General features: G+C 42.2%; 2 protein-coding genes across 4 annotated transcripts in view; one reads left to right on the top strand and one right to left on the bottom strand.

Moving 5' to 3' along the window:
- Nucleotides 1-19,574, bottom strand: part of USH1C (USH1 protein network component harmonin) — a 60,327-nt gene extending 40,753 nt beyond the window's left edge. For all 3 annotated transcript variants that reach the window (XM_074230176.1, XM_074230174.1, XM_074230175.1), the window contains exons 1-4: nucleotides 19,494-19,574; nucleotides 4,952-5,019; nucleotides 3,937-4,080; nucleotides 3,602-3,740 (exon numbers count right to left, since the gene is read on the bottom strand). In XM_074230176.1, coding sequence (XP_074086277.1) covers nucleotides 3,602-3,740; nucleotides 3,937-4,080; nucleotides 4,952-5,019; nucleotides 19,494-19,529 — 387 coding nt within the window. In that variant the 5' untranslated portion in view covers nucleotides 19,530-19,574. The remainder of the gene's footprint in view (nucleotides 1-3,601; nucleotides 3,741-3,936; nucleotides 4,081-4,951; nucleotides 5,020-19,493) is intronic.
- The window catches only part of OTOG (otogelin), a 100,852-nt gene continuing 98,349 nt past the window's right edge, over nucleotides 19,528-22,030 (top strand). Inside the window, exons 1-2 of the mRNA XM_074231609.1 lie at nucleotides 19,528-19,691; nucleotides 19,807-19,964. Coding sequence (XP_074087710.1) covers nucleotides 19,528-19,691; nucleotides 19,807-19,964 — 322 coding nt within the window. The remainder of the gene's footprint in view (nucleotides 19,692-19,806; nucleotides 19,965-22,030) is intronic.

Genomic DNA, 22,030 nt, shown 5'->3' with positions numbered 1-22,030 from the left:
AGAATCTTATATTCTATTCTTATATTCTATAGTTCTATTGGATACAAAAATGATGACATCTTGGTAACATAGATAGGAAACTGCTACATATGGTGCCTCATAATCAACAGGTATGTTTTTAATTAGAACTTTTAAAATCACTGCTTTTGCTGATATCTTTTTTATATCACTTGCATTTCCCAATTCGATAATTAACCACCAACTTTTGTGCTACCAGAGCCAAGAATGGCATTACAAAGATGAAGTCAGTCCTTGTCTTACAGGAACTTTTATTCTATGTGAGGAGATGCATATGTAAACATTTCCCCCTGTACTGTAAGGAATACTCAATAAATGTACCAATTTATGGATCAGGTCTAAACTAGATGTAAGGAAGGATTGGAGTTCTTTTCATCAAGCCTCCCAAAGGTACCCTCACAGCCTTAGGGCAGGGGTTGAAGTCAATGCTATTTTAACTGAATCACTGTTAGAAGGCATAGAAGGGTGGCTGACTCCAGATTAACATAAAGGACTGGAAATTATGCTAAATGAGCATTTGCTCTTTAAACTGGGAATGTTTAAGTTGAAGATGGAAAGATTTGAAGAGAAATGATTACATAAAGGGAAGTCATATGAAAGAGAGAGTACCCTTAAAACCAGAGAGCACCACATACAGTAATAGAGGGAAGTTAAAGGAAATTGAATTTTGGCTCAGATGAAGGAGAAACTTCCTAATTATCAACTATCTAGAACCAGAATGGGTTGCCCCTCCCCAGAAGCAGTGAGTTCCCAGGACTGGAAGTTTTCAGATCTGGGCTAGATGGCCACCTGTCTGAAATTTCCTTCCTGTTATTCCTAACATATAGCTCTACTACCTACTTTCTGGATGTAAACCATTCCATCTCCTTCTCATCTGCATGGCTTTTCTAGTGGTTTTGGGCTGTGATCTCCAGCTTCTCTGACCCCTAACCTTTCAGAAGACAGGCTCTGGAAAGAAAGCTCTTACTGTTTTGTCTAAACACTAAAATGAGGAGGCTAATGTAGTCAGAGGTCCAGAATGTACTCATATAGGTGATGAGTGAGGAAGGAATAAGGCTCAAATCTGATGGGCTCATATTCTCTCCAATTATTCTACCAATTGGGGAGCCATAAAGTAAATAAGTCACTCAACTGATTAGAGTTATTTTTACTAGGGATACTTGAATGATATAGAGAAGCAGAGTCCAGTATAAAAAGATTAATGTTGGATCCAGAAGACCTGTGTCAAGACTCTATAATGAGAGTATACTTCAAGGTGATCTTAAGTAAAATCCCTTAATCTGCTTAGACATCAGTTCTTTCATCTTTAAAATAAAGAGATCAACTTTGATGGCTAAGATCAGAGCTAGATCTTTGATTCTATGATCCTTTGGTTAATAAATGGTGATGTCCCTGATAATCCCCATAGATAAACATACTCTTATGAGCCCATGGAGAGCTGGGAACAAAGGGCTGGGCCCTGCAAGCTTGCCTAAATGCAGCCTCCCAGGAAGAATTGGACTAAACTCAATATTATGGAAAGGGGGTGAACTTGGTACTTCTCTGGCTCCTGAAAAGTCTCTTCCACAGCCATCTAGCTGGGTATTGAGTTCACTGGCTCCCCTATGCTTGACCCAGAAACATGAATACTCAGCAGACTGAATCTCACATTTTCCAAACTCCCATTGAGTTCTCTTCTCTCCTTTCCCAAAGGAAACTTATTCTTCAATCTCAAGCGACTCTCACACTATCCCCCACCCTTGCCAGCTCAGGTTTCTAGATTAATTTTCTCTTGTACTCACTCTCCTACACCCTGGGAAAAACCCTTTGCAAAAATACCACAGATATGAATATCTGAGAGAGTGGGACAAAGAGAGATGGAACATACTAGTCCATGAAAGGCCTTGAGCTTGCCAATTAATAAGCAGAGAGACATCAAGGACAGTCGAAACTTTGAGTTTCAGCCCCATGTCCCTCCTGATGCCTCAAATGTCTGATGAGTAATTACCCTGGGAAGAGAGCTTAGTATGGAAATCCAGGGGGCCCTGAATGATGTTATGATAACGAGTTATTATGTCCTTATTCAGACTGCATTTCTGGTCTGGAAAATGCGCCGGGATGTAGGGAAATAATGCAGGGGGTGAAATTTCAGAAGTTGCTGGCTTTACAATGAGACAGCGATTCAGAACAAAGAGCTGTCTGTCAACTCTGGTTCCTCATTCTGGGCTCCACAGTATCTGGTGCCATCTGGCTTCTGAAACCACATGAAGCCCCCGCTTCAGCAGCCCCGCCAGTGGCTCTCAGACATTACTCAAAAACTCTCCTGGGAGCTTGGGGGGGGAAGTTTGAGGGTCTCTTTTGTTTCCAGGCACAAGGTACACAGCTCTGTGGGGAGCTGAGCTCAGAGCTTCATCCGTGTCTGGGAGGGCTGCACTTATAGCAGCCATGAAGGGCTGTGGTCATTGCCTCCAGCCCTCAGCCACGCCATCTAACCTTGTGGCATTGGAGCAGTTAGGCAGCACTAGAAGTCCCTTTGGAGAGGTGGGGTATTTTTCAATCATACAATTCATCAGAATTTATTGAGCATCTACGTATGCCTAGAGATACAAGACCGGGTCAAAAAAGAAAACACCCAAAATATATAAGGATAATAAAAATAACTAGCATTTATATAACCCTCCAAGGCTTACCAAACACTTGGAAAGTGTTATCTCATTTGGTTCTCACAACAGCCCTGTCAGGGAGAAGCTTATTTTAATAATGAAGAAACTGAGCCTGGGAGATGTTAAATGACTTCCTCAGAGCTATAAAATTATGAGCTTACGTTTTCATAGGGGAAGCCAACATATATGGGTAGCTGGGGCCAGGGACCACTTGAGTATTATGGAAGAGTTGATGAGATTGCTATTCTTGGGGGGGGGGGTTGTGGTAGGGATAATAATAGGAGAAGATTTTGAGGAAATAGTCCCTTGATAGCCCTCACCCCAAGTTATCTGATCAAATGGCGCTTTGGGGAAGGAGACAAAGTTTGGCTAGGATTGAATGAACTGCAGGCTTGAGGTACAGATTCTCCTCCTAGAGAAACGATAACTACAATACCTATGAATTTAAGGCAAAATAGATTCAAGGTGATTTGGGGAAAGAAATAACATAACGGGCATCTTTGATTATGAAGGACAATAACGACAACTGGGAGCTGAGGGATAGGGTGGGGTAGGACATATGGCCATCAGGAAAGATTTCATGTGGAAATCACACGAACTGAGTTTCAGGATTCTGAGACATAGAGATGGGAAAGAAGTGCATTATGTGGCATGAGAACAACAATGGCAAAGACAAGGGGGCAGAAGATGGAATATTGTGTATGATCCAATGGGAAGGTCATACCTGATTTCCATGAGTCTAGACTAACCAGCTGAACATCGTAGTATAATGCTAGGGAATGGACTAACTCTGAGTTCCCTTCTCCACAATGGGGAAAAGACCAGTTCAGATCTATACCCAATAACTCAGTAAGAGGTCAGATTCAAACTCAGAACCTACTGGATCTTGATAGCTGGAAAGTTCTAGAGATCACCATTTGCTAGGGTCTCCCCTCACTTACCTGGAGCCCGACATTGTCTGCTTGTCCTCCTTTGATGAGGTGGGATATGAAAAGACCACAACCAAATTCCAAGCCCCCACGTACACTAATGCCCAGACCTTCAGGATGCGTTCGATCTAATCGCACCTCTTTTAACTTCCTGTTGGAGAAGACAAAGATGTCCAACCTGTCACTCTAGAAATGGAGATCTTTATCCAGTTAATGTAGATACTAGTTGCTATATGTGCATTGAGAAGGTCCCTTGAATTCAGTGACTAAGTTCCTGCCCAATACTGGACTCTAACAATGCCCTGCCTTGTCTATCTTCTCCATCACCAGCTTAGGTCTATCCTTACCTGGAACGTCTGGGAGTCAGCTGGTCATATTCTACCTGGTGTTTCAGTGGGATCAGGGGCCGAACAGCATCAAACAGGGGAAGGCGACTGGGTTCATTGATCACCAGCTTCAGGTCACCCACCAGCACAGAGACATCCATGGCCCTTTAAGGAAATGCAATAGAAGAGTATTTATTTGGTGCTCTGTGTTTTGCAGGCGCTATGCTAAGAGTGATGGTTGCCCTTCAGGCTCAAAGAAGACCATGACATCAGGGCTTATCCAAATGCAAGAAGCCAACATTCCAATGGGGGAGACACCATGTGTTGGGGAGCAGATGCCTAGGAGTGTTTTAGTGATGTTGGTTGTATTGTTGCTTTCAGGGATAGGGACAAAGAAAAAAACAGCTAACTAGAAGTGTCCTTTGCTTGAGGATGAGGGACACTGACAAGAGAGATTAATGTAGTACAAAGAGAGATGGAAAGAAAAATGGCAGAATACCATGGTCCTGAGGGGAATCTAATTAACTTGTCTCTGTGAGCTAAGCATAATATGGTATATTGGGGATGAAAGAGAGGAGAGGAATTTATAAAGACAGATAGGCATCCAACTAAAAAAAAGGAGTCAATATGAAACCTTGAGTCACATTCCTGCTCTCAAAGACACCTATGTCCTCCTGGTCATCCAGATCTGTCCTCCCAACCACCATCCCAGTGATACTTCCATGAAAAGACAAGTCTGAATGGTTACCAGCCCTTGATTCCCCTGGAGCTGTCCCAGAAGATTTTGTGAATGTGGTAACAGTTAAACTTAGAGCCCAGATGGAAACTGGGTCAAGTGATAGACCCTCCCCTCAGTGCAGAGGCCTATGGAGACTAGTTGCCAGGACCTACGGCCCTTGAAACAATACAGAAGACTCAGTTCAGGCAGCAAATAGTCCAGTAGGGAAGACATGGAGTTGAAGGAAAGAAGAAAAAAGAGAATGAGGAGACAGAAAAGGGAGAGGAAGGGAAGAACCTGAATTACTTTCATACTCACTCATGGTACATACGTAGAACATCATACAGGTAATCCTTCTCAGCATCATTTTCAATCAGGAAATCGACCTAGAATGGAAGAACCACATGCCAGTTGAGTCTTCTCATCCAAAGGAGGCCTTATGGTCAGAAAAGTCTTTCCAGGACTTTGAAGTTAAGTTAGGAGCCCAGAGGTCAGCTTCCCTCTCCTCTGAGTACCAGATTACCCACAGGCCTTTATCCCCAAAGTCCTACAGATGTGGCCATATCATAACCCTGTCCCATATCCAGATAAATGACTTCCAGAGGTGGTTTCAACCTCACAGAGAAATGGTGATATCACCCTCCCTAACTTGCAGGTAATTATTCAACCAACAGATATTTTATGAAGTTTTTACTATGAGCCAGATATGGTGCTAGTTGCTGAGAATATAAGGACAAAGAACTCTTCCTGCTCCCTCAAAGGGCTTATATCATGTCTGCAGATGAGTAGATAGAAGACACATTTTAAGAATGATGTCAGCTTCTATAAATAGAGGTGAGGAGGTCAACTTCCTCTTTTACCCACAGTTGGGTCAATGACATCCTTCTGTCTCCCACCTTCCCCAAGATGCGGAAGTACCAAATCCTCCACACTGATGCATCAATGCAAAGATGCCACATACCTCCTGACAAGATGATAACCCTCTCCCATACACACAGATGTGGTGACTGCCCAGAATGTCTTTCCTGGAGGCAGCTTTCAGGAAGGACTTAGGCCATTCACTTATGCCCATATAACACATTTGCGTTCATAATCCACTCCTATCTGGCAAGAAACCCTCTGCCCATTGAACTGAGGCAGACCCTGAAGTGACTTGTACTCTGTGGCTGAGATCCTGCTCTGGTCCTCTGCCACTCCCTCTGACTCCAACAGGTTTCAATGCATGGACAGAGGAGAGTTTCAAGATACATCATTTCCATTTTGTTGACGGTAGTCATCTCCAAAGTCTTTTTGGGAGCAGCTTCATAATGACCTCTTTCTCAGGGGAGTTGCTGGCACTTATGAATTCAGTGTTATTCCTGGATATCAGTATAGCATAATGCTCCTCTAACTGCATTTTAAGTCTGACTCCTGTGCCAAGACATTCTAAAGTATGAAGGTTGAGAAATTATCCAAGGTCGTCTCCCTGTCTCTGACACCACAGTATTATGAGGTGAAGGTCTCTTATTGGTAAAGCTTTTCAGGGACTGAAAGCCAATAGTTTCCCTCAGATGCTCATTTCATCTCTACTTATCATAGTAATTTTATTAGTATATTAAGATACATTTAAGATTAAATTATATCATATATATTTAAAACTTAATATTCAGGGTCCTTATTAAGAAAGAAAGCTATTCCTTGTGGAAGAAAAGAACATGGACACAAGGAATATATATTTAATATATATTAAGAGTGTAATATATTTAATACATGTTATTATTATATTGACTATATCAGTATTATGATATATATGTAATATATTAATATCACAACATATTAATACATTTGTGTTATGATATATTTATATGATATTAATATCACAATATTTTAATATGCTAGTATTATGATATTTAACATTATATTAATCTTATATACATACTTATACATTAATTTAATATTAATAAATATATTTCATATATATATGTTCTCTCCTCCCATGAGGAATAAGTGTCTTTATAAGGATCCTGAATGTTAATAAACTTGACATAACTATTTTCACAGATTTGACTGAAAGGTCAAAGGATTCTTAGATTTTAGAGCTACTCTTTGAAGAATCATGGAGGACAGGGAAGATACTGCACAAGATCAACAGATGTATCATGTTTCTAAAAGAGGAGGGAGTTAATTCTTTTTTTTCTTTTTTATGGTTTATTTATTTTATATTATTACAGTAATCTTATTGTGAAAGTAAATATAACCCCCCCCCAAAAAAAATAAGAAGAGAAATGAAGAAAGAGAAAAAAGTATACTTCAGTGTCGCTGGAGTGGATCTCAATTTTTTTTATCATAAGTCCTCCAGAGAAGTTGCTTCCATATCTTTTCCTACTGTCGCTATTACTAGCTGTATTTCCTGTATTTCCCTCCCCACTCCCATTTTCTAGTCTCTGTCTCTGTCTCTGTCTCTGTCTCTCTCTCTCTGTCTCTCTCTCTCTCTCTCTCTCTCTCTCTCTCTCTCTCTCTCTCTCTCCTTTCACTCTGTCCCTGCTCAGAAGTGTGTTATATATGATTATCCTCTTCCATGATCTTCCATCTCTTCTATCACCTTCCCCGCCCCAACCTCCTTATCCCATCCCATTCCTCTCATTGTTATCTAGGGTAAGATAGATTTCTATACCATATTAAGTGTGTATATTATTTCTTCACTGAGCCATTTCTTTTTTTTTTTGTTGTTGTTGTTTTAGGTTTTTGCAAGGCAAATGGAGTTAAGTGGCTTGCCCAAGGCCACACAGCTAGGTAATTATTTGAACTCAGGTACTCCTGACTCCAGGGCCTGTGCTCTATCCATTGTGCCACCTAGCTGCTCCCTACTGAGCCATTTCTGATGAGAATAAAGACTCACTCATTCCCCCTCGCCTTCCCCCCCCTTCCACTCCATTGCAAAAGCTTTTTGATGACTTTTATGTGAAATATCTTAGCCCATTCTACTTCTTCTTTCCCTTCCTCCTAGTACTTTCCCTTATCACCCATTGACTGAAGGAGTTAATTCTTAAGACTAGGGACTAGTGAGCTGGACTTTTACCCTTGGCAAAGTTCTAAACTATACTACCAAAGGGATGGTTTCTGAGTACTTAGAAAGGGAAGCAGTGGTCACTAGGAGACAACATGTGTTCAGCAAAAACAGACTAACTTCATTTCATTTTGACAAGGGAGTTAGGTAGCCAAGTGGATAGAGTTCCAGACCTGGAGTCAGGAAGGCCCAAGTTCAAATCCAGTCAAAGACTACACTCATTAGTTCTATGAACTAGGGCAAGTCACTTAACCCTGTTTGCCTCAGTTTCCTCTTTTCTAAAATGAGGTGAAGGAAATGGTAACACACTCTTTGCCAAGAAAACCTCAAATGGGGTCATTAGAAATTAGATATGACTGAAAATAACTAAACAATAATAGCAACAACTAGGGGAACCTAGGGCTTACAGTTAAAGTTAAGGTCAATTGATTGTAGACACTAGATGCCAGAATTAATATGGTGAGCTCTCCAAGAGGGAAAGCTATTAGGTTGCCTAAGGTGGAACAAACCAGTACAGATCAGAAGAATGGAGGAGATTAAATATTTTAGAATCAAACTTGAGAGTGGCTACTACAGTTCTAGCACGGGTGAGATAAGAGATCCAGTCCTAATAATGATGAGAATGATGATAATAATAATAATAATATCTGCGCTACTATATCAGAGTCACAAAGTCACTGTGAATCAATCATTTGGAAAACTCAAAATGCTATATATATGGGTGAGAAAATATTAAAAATCAAATTTTAAATGGATAAATATAAAGTCTTATATATCTGAGTTATAAAAAACTGAATAGCTATGCCCCAAATTATACTGTGAGTTTAATCAGTATGCAAGTTAATAGAGTGACATGGCAATCTTCAAAAAGTTGACATGATCTTAATAGAAGAGTAGAGTCCAAAAGAAAGGAAGTCATAGCTGTGATATGCCCAGCTCTCCTCAGATCATGCCTTCCAGGTGAAATCTCATTTTGTTCACAGAATGCTTCTAAAAAGTTCACCAAGGGCTGAAAAAAATGCCTGGAATGACCATTCCTTTGCTTATGCAATCCTTTTTCTTACTTCAAGATTTAGCTAAGCTTCTTCCATAGGATACCTTTCCTGATAATCTCAACTATTAATCTCCTCCTTATCTAACTATTTTGTCCATATATAAAAATGTACATGCTTTCTCTCCTTGGGAGTAGAGGTTGTCTCAATTTTATAAACTCAGGACATAGGACTGTGTTTAACACATAATAGGTGTTAAAATACTTGTTAATTAGTTGCTTGTTCCCCATTATCCCCCTCCTCCAGACTTCTTAATCAATACATCTCATGATTTGGGGGCAAAGAACAAATTCTAGATTTTGTCAAATTAGTCATTTAGAGTATAAGAAACCATTGTACTATAGCATGAAGGATCTTGTTATATAAGCTATTCTGGTAAATAAACTAAAATACACAGCAAAATCAACCAATAAGAACATATAATAATAATAATAATTATTATTATTTACCATATGTCAGTCAGTGTTCTAGGCACATCTTAAAGAGAAAGCACTACCTGTTGAGGATGAGGGTGGTGGTGGTGATCAGGAAAGAAATCAATGAGAAGCATGCATTTGAATAGCACCCTGGAGAAAATTAATGATAGCAAACTAGGTGCAGTCTTGAAGTCTGGAAGATGTGACTTTGAATACTACTTCAAACTATGTAAATGCTAGCTATTATTACAGACACTTGCTAGCTGGGAGACCCTGGGCTAGTCACTTAACCCTATTTGCCTTAGTTCCCGAACAATAACAACAAAGAGTACAGAGACAAGAAAGTGAGAGCATTATCAGGAAAAATGAGTGCTCTAGTTTGGCTGATATAATGGGTTCCAAGGAATAGAGCTGTCTAAGAGAATTCTAGAAAGGTAGAATAGAACCAAGCTATAGAAAACCTTGAATGCCAAGTTTAGAAATATGAACTTTTTTGGTAGCCAGGTAGACAATTTTTGATAGCTTTAGAGCAGAGGAATAATAGTAGAACATAGCTTGCAGGTAGTTCTATAGTTCTTGAGTTAGCTGTTCCTTTTTTTGGCAAGGCAATGGGGTTGTGACTTGCGCAAGGTCACACAACTAGGTAATTATTAAATGTCTGAGGTCTGATTTGAATTCAGGTCCTCCAGGGCCGGTGCTCTATCCCCTGTGCCACCTAGCTGCCCCCAAGTTGTTCCCTTTCTTCCATATTCCAAAAACCACTCTCTACTTGACTCCTTTCTAAATGACTAGCCTAATGGGGCCTCAATTCATTCATTTCCATCCCATGCAATTTCCCCCCAATCTTTCTAGGCTTATTTCTAGAGTCTATACATGACCTTTACATTCCTGTCTTCAGATCCTTGATAATACTCTCCCTCTCCTGGGATGCCTGTCCTGACCTATCTCCATCTTTTGAAATTCTACTCCTCCATCAAGACCAAGACTGAGTCCCACCATCAGGAAGGCTTTCCTACCCATCCCTGTTCTGAACTCTTCCCATAGTGCTTCTTTCAAATATTATTAATGTAGCACTAATCATGTATAATCTTCAGTTCATAATTTTCTCTCATATAAAATCACTTCAACTAGATTTGTGAGCACCTGGGAGGCAGGTCTGATCTTTGTTTTCCTCTTCTGTAAAATAGGGAAAATACTTCCTGCCATTCCTTCCTCCTAAGGCTGTGAGACTCAGGTGGGATAACTTTGCAAACTTTAAAGACCTGTATAAATGCCTGGTCTTGTTACTATTACTCTGATTCTCTTTCTCGTGGACCGATACAACCCTATATTTATTTAGGGAAGAGTCTATTTGCTACTGGAGTTTACCCCTCCTCCCCAGCAGTTCTCCTCCCACCACCCCTCCCCCCCATTTTTCTGGCAGGGTCAGCATTGGCCAGGACTATGTTGGCTGACACTCTCTTGCCCCTGAACTATTATGAGAAGAAGGATAGTGGCCTGTCTTCTGTTAGTTCAAGGTTCAAGCTGTACTTGCTTCAGACAGATGACTGAGGAGGATGGGAAGTGACAATTTAGAAAGGCAAAGAGGATGCAAAGTACCCAACTTAATTAGAGGAAGAAAGTAGCAGGCGAAATAGCTAGGAGATATGATAGAGAGGTATGAGCTCTGTGAATCATTTTCCTCTCAATGAAATTAGGTTAGTATAAATGTCATCAAATCAAATGAGTGTCATCAAACTGGCCCTGAGGCCATGGTCACACAGCTTCTAATATCTGAGGCAAGTTCAGCATCCTTTCTATCATGCCACACTGTTACCTGGCACATAGTAGGTACTTAATGTTCCTAAGAGACCACCAGGGACAGAAGAGGACTCAGACCCACCTTAGTTCTCAAGCCTCAGGGAACCACAAACACGGGACATAATCAATTGATCAGGAGGCAAGAAGTTGTTACGCATAGGGAGGGTGTCCTTTGGGGTGCTTCTCCCTCTCTCATTTTGGGATGTGTCTACAGCGAGTCCATACTTCCTGAGAAATGTGCCAGATGCCTAGACAGAACTTTCTTTGGCTACTCCAGATCCCTTGTATTTAAAGAAGACTTGCCTCCAAAATGGACTTCATAGTCATCATCAAATCGAAAGGGGCTTGGGTACTTGGTGATGTCAAATACACATGATGTTGCCTTAAGCATTCTGATCTCCTGGGTTCTTAGTTTCTTCCACTCCCATGACAGGCAGTTTCATTCCACACACAAATGAATGAATATCTTCTTGATCTCACCATCACCTCTATTTTTATTATTTCCATGACTCAGAACTTTGAAATTCCATTCTCTAGTCATAACCACTCATGCTTCCTTCTTGCCCTCTGACTCATTTTTCCTAAGGGTATCTTCACCTTACAGCATGACTCCAGGCCCTTGCCTCCTCTCTGCTCTGCCAGTTCATTATCTCCACTCTGAACTCATTTTCTTCTCTTCACAATCCTGAATGTTGGGTTGACTAATTCAACTAAACACTATTCTCTGCCCTTTCATCCTTTGTTACCTTGTGTTTTGTTTGGGTTTGATAAGGCATAACTGGCAACTTTGACTTGCCCCCATCTTCCTTCTTTTCCATTCTTACTAAAATGCTGTTGATTACTATTTTAAAAAAGCCACACAATTATGTTAACTAGAACCAGTAAAGATCTCATCTAGGGTCCTTGCTGTTGAACAGTAATCTTTTGATAATATTCTGCATGACACCTTGGCACCCCATGGCAGTTGTTGTCAATTTTTTTCCTTTCAACCCCTTATGTTATCTTTATTTCTCTCTCTTATCAAAGAGAGAGACATGCATCTTACCTATCTGAGGAAACAAAACATCTGTAAGAACCCCCCCCCCCTTTTGGTGGATTTGCATGAACTGATGATGAGCGAGATAAGCAGAACCAGAAAAACACTGTACACCCTAACAGCAACATGGGGGTGATGATCAGCCTTGATGAACTTGCTTATTCCATCAGTGCAACAATCAAGGACAATTTTGGGCTGTCTGTCAGGGAGGATACCATTTGTATCCAGATAAAGAATCATGGAGCTTGAACAAAGTTCAAGGACTATTCCCTTTAATTTAGAAAAAATAGCTGATATCTTATTATCTGATCTTGTTATCTCTTATACTTTATGTTTCTTCCTTAAGGATATGATTTCTCTCTCATCACACTCAATTTGGATCAATGTACAACATGGAAACAATGTAAAGACTGACAAATTGCTTTCTGTGGGAGGGTGGGGGGAGGGAAGTAAGATTGGGGGAAAAGTTGTAAAACTCAAAATAAATAAAATCTTTTTTTTTAGGTTTTTGCAAGGCAAATGGGGTTAAGTGGCTTGCCCAAGGTCACATAGCTAGGTAATTATTAAGTGTCTGAGACTGGATTTGAACCCAGGTACTCCTGACTCCAGGGTCGATGCTTTATCCACTGTGCCACCTAGCCTCCCCAAATAAAATCTTTAATTAAAAAAAAGAAACTCCCTCTTCTGCTTACCTCCACATCTCAAAACCCTGCCTCACCATCATCATTCTTTCTTACCAAGGCCATCCACTCCACGTGTGACCTTGATCTGATCTCTTCCAGGAGTTTTTGCATTTAATCACGTGCTTCTTCTCTGTTTCCCCTTCCTTCCTCTCTTCCTCACTTCCTCTCCCTTCCTATCCTCTCTCTTCTTATTCCCTTATACTAGGTTTCAAAATTTAACTTAAAGTATAAGGTACGGCTACCTTATAAGAGTTTGGCTTGAAAAGATTTGGGTTTCTTTTGAACTTTGGACTCAATATGAATCAATATTGTGAAAGACAGTCCAAAAAGCATAATGTCATATACTGTACTGATAAGTTTTGATATCTAGAACTAAGTAGGTAATAGGCTTTTGTATTTTTGTTCTTGTCATACAATATCTAGAGTATTATATTTAGTTCTGGGCAACACATCTTAGGAAGGACACTCATAAACTGGAAAGCAAACAAAGGAAGATAACTGGAATGATAAAGGGTTTAGAAATTATATCACATGGGAATTGGCTGAAAGAACTAGAGATGGTCAGCTGGGAAAAGAGGCTTAGGATTGACAGTATATGAAGTACTATCATGTGAGAAAGTGATTCAGCTGGTTTCGTCTAGCTCCGGAAGTGGTGGAGATTTAGATTTGACACTAGTAAAACTTTTTTAAGTGTTAGACCTACTCCAAGGTTGAATCAAGTGGCATTGAATGAGATTCATTGAGGTTTCTATGGCCCTCCCACATTGGAGTTCTTCAAACAAAGGCTGGACCACTACTATTATAAGATGTTATTGGAGGAAGGGGAGATACTTCTTCAGTTATGAATTGGACCAGAGGCCTCCAAGGTCTTTCCTAACTCCTAGATTATACTTTATTCCCTCACTCACCCCCAAAATACACATACTCTGGGACACAGTGACAGCCTCCTTGCTGTTCCTTCAACAAGACCTTCCATCTTTGGACATTGTTCTGAAAATTCTCTCCCTTCTCATCTTCAACTCCTAACTTCCCTGTCTTTCTTCAAGTCCTACCTAAAATCCCATTTCTAGAGGAAACCTTTTCCAATTCTTCTTAATTCCAGTATCTTCCAACTTCCAAATTATCCTCCATCTAGACCCAGTCAGAAGGTGCAATGGATAGAGTACTGAGCTGAGAATCAGAAAGATCAGGGTTCAAATCTGACTTCAGACACTTATTAACTGTGTAGTCCTGGGCATGTCAATTAACTTCTTCCTGCATAAAACTGGAGAAGTAAATGGCAAACTATTTTTCATAGTTTTTGCCAAGAAAACCCTTTGGACAGTTGAGCTAGGGGGTCACAAAATATAGGATATGACTGAACAATACATCAGATCTATATATAGCTGTCTACCTGTTGTCTTGCCCATTAGATTGTGAACTTCTCATGAGAAGGGACTGTCTTTTGCCTTTTTTAAACCCCCAGAGCTTAAAATATTGCCTAACATATAGCAAACACTTAATAAATGCTTTTTGACTAATTACAGCCAATAAGAGATGGTCATCTGGGAGAAGAGGAGACTTGGGGTTGATGGAACAGACGGATTTAAAGTAGTGGTAGTAGTAGGCAGCAGCTGGAATAGCAGCAGCAGCAGTTACAGTTGTAGTGATGATACTTGTCCTTTGGTCTTGAAGACTATGACATCGGGGAGGTGATACCATGACAAGCACATGAATCTGATTCAAATGAGAGGGAACTGTGCTATGTCACCAACCTCACTTTCTCACTAGCATGGCAGTGGAGAGCAACTCTTATAAAACTGGATCTGAAGGTAAGAGATTGATTTTTTCCACTCTTCATTGAAGGAATTGGACTAAGATCTCTGCAGAATTGGTTTCATTTCTAAGTCCTAGGATTCTATGAAAGGTCTGAGGAATTCTAAGTGCAAGCTTGAAAGAAGAAACAGGAAAAAATCAGAGAAATCTCACCAAATCCACCTTAAGGATCAAAACCTAGTTTGGAAATAGCCTTTTTTAAGGCACTCAGAGATTAGTGTTGTCCATCTCCCAGAGGGAGCTTACAATATGGCCTAACATATCACAAGTACTTAATAAGTGCTTTTTGGCTGATTATATTTCAATAAGAGATGCTCAGCTGGGAGAAGAGGAGGCTTGGGGTTGATGAAACAGCTGTATTTAAACTAATAATAGTGATAGTGGTAGTAGCAGCAACAGTGGTAATAATCACAGTAGTAGGAACAGCAGCAGTTGTAGCCATGTTGATCATAGGCCTAGTAGAAAGAGTCCTGGTTCTGAGGTCAGGAAGTCCTGGATTCAGATCTCATTTTTGACTCTACCTTTGTGGCCTTGAAGAAGTTTCTGGGTCTCAGTTTCCTCATTTGAGGGTTGGTCAAAATGGCCTCTGAGGCCATTTTTTGACTTTAGAGTGTGATTTTTGTAGCCTCCTGAAGTACAAACTTTACATAGAAAAGGTGGGTTCCAGTTCTGATTCTAATTCTTTACTGGCCTCAGGACCCGGGCAAACACTCTGAATTTCAGTTTCCTCACCTATAAAATGGGTAGCAAAACCAAATCTAGAAAGATTTTAGAAAGATCCCTGCTACATGAATGTGAGACTAGGTTGTAAGATACTTGAGGATAGGGACCAACTATATTCTCTGTATTGTCAGCAGCACCAGGAAAATACTAGGCATGTAAAAGGCAACCAATAAAAACATATGCTAATTCTTAATAGCAGTCCTGTATCTTAGAAACAGTTTCAAAGAGAATGAGATGAGCAAGTCGCACATAAAACAACAGCTTTTATTTCTACTCATTTTCATTTATACAAAGGGCTTATTCTGTGTCCAGCTTCTCCTTAGTGTTGAAACTACCCAGGAATCCAAGAAATAGGTGGAGGGTCAATGAGAAGGAAACAGGGAGGGCAATATGATTTGGGGAATGGAGCGATGATTTGGAGTCAATCTAGATTCAAATATTTCACTTAAAACTCTTTGAATCTCAATTTCTGAATCTGTAACACCAAGGGATTAGACTCAATGATCTCTAAGGCTCTTTCTGACTATAACTCTATGAACCTAAGAGCTATGGCCTGCTCCCTCTTAAATAGTAGGGCATAAGATCATCAGTGACATTGTGGCAATGATCACTTGGAGCATCTAGGTTTGCTCATTTCTCTATCACATCTAGTCAGTGCAGGCAGATCATCAAAGTCATGACAACTTTCAAACCAGGATTACCCAGAGAAGCATCTGAAGTTTTCTAGGGAAGGGGTAGGATTTTGCTAAGGCTAATTAGTTATGCATATCTGACAGCAAAGACAAGGAAATGCTAGATATAGACTGAGGGAACTAAATAGAGAGCACAATAAGCATGGCATATGGAAGTTTCCAGAAAATGGCAGGAAGGTGTTTACTCTTTAGTGTGGAGACTGTTCTATAAGATCTGAGTTTTCAGTTTATAAATTTACAACGAATTTCTCTCTCTCTCTCTCTTGCTTTATCTCTGGCTCTGTTTCTCCTTGTCTCAGTCCTTTGTCTCCCTAAGTCTGTCTCTCTCCTAAAAATAACTAATCTTGGTTTCAGAAGTTGGTATTGCAGAATCCTACTTTGCTATCTCCCTCCCTATTCTAGAATTTTATCAAAGAAATATCTTCAAGTCTCCTAGAATGCAATTCACACACAGCACACTAGGAGCTATAAGACAGTCGAGTTACACTGGTTTAGGGGAAAGGATGCTGAACTTGGAATCAGAAAGTTCCAAAGCTACCTGTGTGACCCTGGACAAGTCTTTTGCCTTTTCTGGAGTCCAACTTCTTAAACTGTAAAATGAGAGAGTTGGATGGAATGACCTCTGAAAGTACCTTTAGGATCTAAAATTTATGGTGTAATAAAGGTGCTAAAGTTCAGTAAGAAACCAGAAAGCAGAAAGGAACCATCTTTAGAGCTGGAAAGGATCTCCAAGACCTTGCACTAGAGCTGGACCCCTTTGTTCCCAGATTGGAATTGTGGCTCAGAGAGGCTCATTGGATTCAAATGACTACTATGGAAAACTGGGGAAATCACTGGTAGATTGTTCAAATTCATCATAAAAATACATTTTCCCCTTTATGCTGTTCTCAGGGATTCTCTTCCTCCAAACTATGAATCCATTCCTAAACCTCAGATATGTGAAGTGTGTGAGTTTGTGTATTTGTGTGTGTGTGTGTGTGTATGTGTGTGTGTTTTGTTATAGGCACATGAGGGAAAGGATGGGGGTGGGGAGGTTAGGGAAAGCTTCCTTCTCCAGGGCCTACCACTCCCTCAAACAGTTGTTTGGTACAAAGTCCAGGCCAGTCCCCACCCTGCCATCTCATCATCCAGCATACCTCTTGAGAGCATAAATTCATAAAGATGAGTATGATGAGGAAGTGAAGTCACAGAAATACAGTAGTTCAGAACCAGGGGCTCGAGAGGATTGGAAGATAGTGTCAGTAGAGCTGGGGAACACACACACACACACACACTCCTCTGAGCCTTCTACCTTAAAGAAGAAGGACCTCAAAGGCCCCGAAGAAGAACAGAAAATATATGCATGCTTTCCTTAAAGAGCAGGTGCCTATAGACAAAGATATTCCCAAGCACAGCCCCTTGGACTTTGCCTTTCACGGCTCAGTGGCACAAGTGTAACTGGAGTCTACCAGACCAGACACAAGAGATGCTTGTGGGTGGTGAAGGGGAGGGGGTTGGGACTCTTCAAAATGGGTTGCTTGAAATCCACACTCACAAAACATTCATCGGCTGAAATTTCTTCCCTTGTGTCCTTTCACACACCGAACCATCCTATGGCTCACCATCAACCTGAACTCTCAGCCTAATTCTACAACTGCCATTTTCTAAACTTTCACTATGTAATGTGCAATAGAAAGCCTGCATTTTCTTAGGAAGAGTTTATTGTTCCACTACATAACACTACTCATTCCCATCATAAGTCTTACCATAAAGAGAGTACCATTATTCAGAGGAATGAGAAAAAATACTGGACTGGAAGTCAAGGGGTTCAAGTGATCTCTTAGCTCTATCTTTTGATGGTAGATACCTTTACTGAACTATTAAAATGACCTCCTATTTGGTGTCCCTGTCTTTCTCATCCCCAATCCATCCTCCACAAAGATACCAATGTGATTTTCCATAAACACAAGTCTGACCATGTCCCTCCTCTGCTCAAGAAACTCCAATTTCTCCCTCTAGAATAAAGCCCTTCACAATCTGACTTAGACTTTCCAGACTACCAGCCAAACCGGCTTATATCTTATTACTCATATAACACATTACATAGTCTAGAGACCATATAAAAATAACCTCTTTGATTGCAAAATGAGAAAACTGAGGCTTGGGGAGGTTAAGTAGCTTATCCAAGGTCACTCAGGTAGTAATTGAGATAAAATTTGAATCCTCCTCTTCAGATTCAGGAGCCCTTTCTTTCCATGGGCTGTATTTCCATGGGCTGTCTGAAATGGAATCCCTCCTCATTTCTATGTCTCAGAATCCTGAGTTTTTTTCAATGTTCACCTAAAGTGCTACCTCCTACAAGAGTACTTTCCTGATCCTCCTGGGTGCCCCCCCCCCAAATTACTCCATAGTTTTCTTATACATATTTTGTATCTATTTGGAATATCAACTCCTTAAGGGCACATACAATTTTGGTTTCCCTCTTCATATGTGGGCCTGGTCCAGTCTTTGGCACCTGTATACGTAGTAGGTGTTTTAAAAATGCTTGTTTATTTATTGATTCATATTTTCCTCTCTTAAAATTGTCATATCTGCCTTTAAGCAATTCTGTATCCCAATACCTACACCTTAACAGGTGACCTGGTCCACAGGAGCCCTTCTTTTGAGCATCCAGGCCTTTTTTTTTTTATAATTTTGTGCAGGATATGGATGGAAAACCCTCCCTGAAGTCAAAGGGTAAAAGTTAAACTTCACCACTTTTCAGATCAAGCTGATGTTTGAAGACATGCTATCCAAAGAACAAGGGCCTACAGGCAGACATCACCCAGAGGAACATCAAAGTCAGAAGCATCCTGAATAAACACCATGACTGGGCCTCCCAAGCTTCCTCTCTTAAAATGGTCATATCTGCCATTGAGCAGTTCTGTATCCCAGTCCTAAGCCTTAATGGGGTGACCTGGTCCACAGGAGCCCTTCTTTTGAGCATCAAGGTCTATTTATATAATTCTGAGCAGGGAGGTCAAAGGGCAAAAGTTAAACTTCAAGGTAAGAAGCTTGTTTCTTTCCTGCTTGATTGGTGAGACTGGGGACAGGAATGGCAGTCAGACTGTGTGTGTGTGTGTGTGTGTGTGTGTGTGTGTATTTGGGGGGAGAGCAGGGGGAAGGTGGGAGGGTCCTGGGTAGGGGAGTGAGGAGTCCATTTGAAGATTTTACTGGAGATGGTTTAGGAATCCTTCCTCTGGTGTGTGTGTGTGTGTGTGTGTGTGTGTGTGTAGGAGGAAGAGCACGGTTGGCTCCCATCTGGAAGGGAGGGGGCACTGTGGGTGTCCCCAACCAGGTCCCAAGTTCATAAGTGTCTAGGGGATGGGTGGGAAAGAGGGGAGATGGGGGGAGGGGAGGTTGGGGTGGCGGTGCGTAGGCTGCTTTCCTCTTCCCTCCTGCCCTCTCTAAGAGGCGGCCCCAGATGGGGGAGAGGCCCCTCGGCCATCCCCTGGCGGTGTCGAGGTCCAGCTCCGACGCCCGGAGCCCGGCCCGGTCCGGTCCTTGCCCCTCCCGCAGCCCGAGCTCCCGCAGCCCACCCCGCGCTGGCGCCCCCCGCAGCCCGCCCTCGACTCTGACCTTGTGCCGGAATTCCCGGGCCACCTTCCTATCCATGCTGGGCCGGGCCGGGGCGCGCTCCTTCCCTGGGCTGGGGCCGGAGCTCCGGGACCGGCGGGGACCAGACGGACGCAGGGACGGCTCCGGCCGAGTCGGTGTCAGAGCTGGGGAGCCGCTGGGGGGCGGGGCCGGGAGCCGCAGGGGGAGTGGGGTGCGCAGGTAGGGGCGGGGCTCGGGGCCCGGAGAGGAGCAGGGGAGAGGCGCTGGACAGCGCCCCTACCCCCACCCTAACTTCTTGAGATCTTCCTCTCCCCCTCCCAGAACCCCTCTGCAGACTGGGCCACCAGGAGCTCCCAGCACCCCGGGGGAGCTCAGAGTTCACAGAGAGTCTGCAGCGATCCCTTAGGGGCCAGCTCGAGGTTTGGAGATCCAAGTACGACTCTCCAGACCGATCCCGGGCTCGTTCACCTCGGAAACCCAAGGAAAGAGAATGTTCCAGCTCATTTCCCCTCTTGCCATTCCCCCTGGACCCAGCCCATCCCCCCAAACCCATTCCACACCAACAACCTCCCCTCCCCACTACGCCTCAGACTGAAAGAAGGAAAGAGAAATTGTGGGAAGTTCACCAGGCAGGCGGGCGGCCAGCTTACTCATAGGAATGATTTCAATGGGGAGAGAAAGGGTGGGAGGAAAGTGGTTACGGGATCTCCAAGGAGGGAGTGAGTAGAATAGAAAAGTGTCAAAGGAGAGTGAATTTGCCTTGAAGGCTAGTCTGGGACCAGGTCTGTCTGCGCTTTTCAGAGCGGTGAGTGCAGCCTTGCTCTGAAGTGAGTTTTGTAGCATAGCTGATGTGCTCCCCTCTGTCCCCTATAGTCCACATATCCAGGACAGTCCTTGGATTATTTGGGGTTTTTTTAGGTTTTTGCAAGGTGATATCAAGTGGCTTGCCCAAGGCCACACAGCTAGGTCATTATTAAGTGGCTGAGACCGGATTTTGAACCCAGGTACTGGGGACTCCAGGGCCGGTGCTTTATCCACTACGCCACCTAGCCGCCCCGGTCCTTTGATTATTACAAACACATTTCTTTGGTTGAAATCTTCATTTATTTCAACGGGAAAATAACCCAGGAAGAGGAAACAGGTTAGATATTTCATATATTTATGAATTAGGAGTGTGTTTCTGTGTGTGTGTGTGTGTGTGTGTGTGTGTGTGTGTGTGTGTGTGTGTGACAATATGAGGAGGCGGCAGGCCTTGTCTTATGTCTTTCTTGAAGGAATTCTATAAGCCACAAAGGACTTCTTCCCTGGTGGGAGGAAGATGAGGAAGGTGAGAAGCTTTTCTTTCTAGTGAAATTTGAAAACAAACCCTTGGGGACTTTGATTCACTTTCCTTTAATCACAGACTAGAGAACCCTTCAAGGGATGGGGAGAAAAAAAAGGAGGAAGTTTGGCTTTCTTCAAAGCTTGACTCCACATTCACCACCCTCTCCCTTTAACTGAGCCCGCTTTCCTTTTGCAGGATGGGTTAGGAGGAGTGGTAGCCAAGTCCATCCCTCACTTTCATCTAAACCCTAGAAAGTACTCTTCAAAAATACCAGCCATGAACTTGGAGTTCAAACTGTAAAAATGAAGGCTAAAATTGCTTTTACATGTAACCTGGGGAAAATAAAATAAAGAAAGAGAAAGAACCAGGGAATCCGAAGGCCAGTTAAAACTTATTATTTTTAATTTTTAAAAACTTTTTCCTTTCTTGTGATTTTCCCCTTTTGCTTTCATTCTTCTTTCAAACATGGCCAATATGGGAATATGTTTAAATGATTGTACACACATAAACCTATATCAATTCATTTGTTGTCTTGGGAGAAAAATTGGAAACTCAAAAGTTTTACAAAAAGTGAATGTTGAAAACTATCTTTACATGTGATTTTTAAAAATACTATTAAGTGAAAAAAGAAAAAAGAAAGAAGTCTTCCTCAGCTTTCTGGACCAGACAGCAAACAGGTCACAGTATTATGGGGTGATAACTTAGTCTTCAAGTTTTGGGGGGGTCGGGAGCCTGGTAGGAGGTAGAAGCATAAGGGAGCAGGTCTGGAAATGGCTGAAGAAGTAAGCTAGGATCTAGTACCAAGGTACTCCGGAAAAGAATGGCCTCCTGAAGAAAGGAGCAGTGTTTTACACACCTGAGCCAGGCAATGCCCTAACCAAGGAGTTGCTAACTCGATTTGGGGTGAATGAATAGGCCCCTCAGGCCTTGCCCATAGGGGAAAGGTGCTTAGCCCCGGCCCCCACCTTGAGAGGGTGGGGAAAAGCAGGTGGCACCTAATTTATGGTAATGAGCTGGGCTGTCCTAGCGCGCCCTCCCAGATTCCCAGGAGAAGTGAGGCTCAGGGACGGAGATTAAGCCAGAGCAGAACGGGATAGTACCAAAGGGGTCTAAGCAAAGGCCAAAGGAAGGGACGAGGCGCTTCCCAGAGGCCTCCTCGCCTGTGGTTTGCCGGAGATGCGCCCACTCCCAGTTTAGGGCACCCCGCATCCAGTGGCCAGCTTAGACCCCTGTT

The sequence above is a fragment of the Macrotis lagotis genome, chromosome 3, assembly GCF_037893015.1.
Source record: "Macrotis lagotis isolate mMagLag1 chromosome 3, bilby.v1.9.chrom.fasta, whole genome shotgun sequence".
Taxonomy (NCBI): domain Eukaryota; kingdom Metazoa; phylum Chordata; class Mammalia; order Peramelemorphia; family Peramelidae; genus Macrotis; species Macrotis lagotis.
Note: the sequence above shows the minus strand (reverse complement) of the source record. Positions and strands in the feature narration are given on the sequence as shown.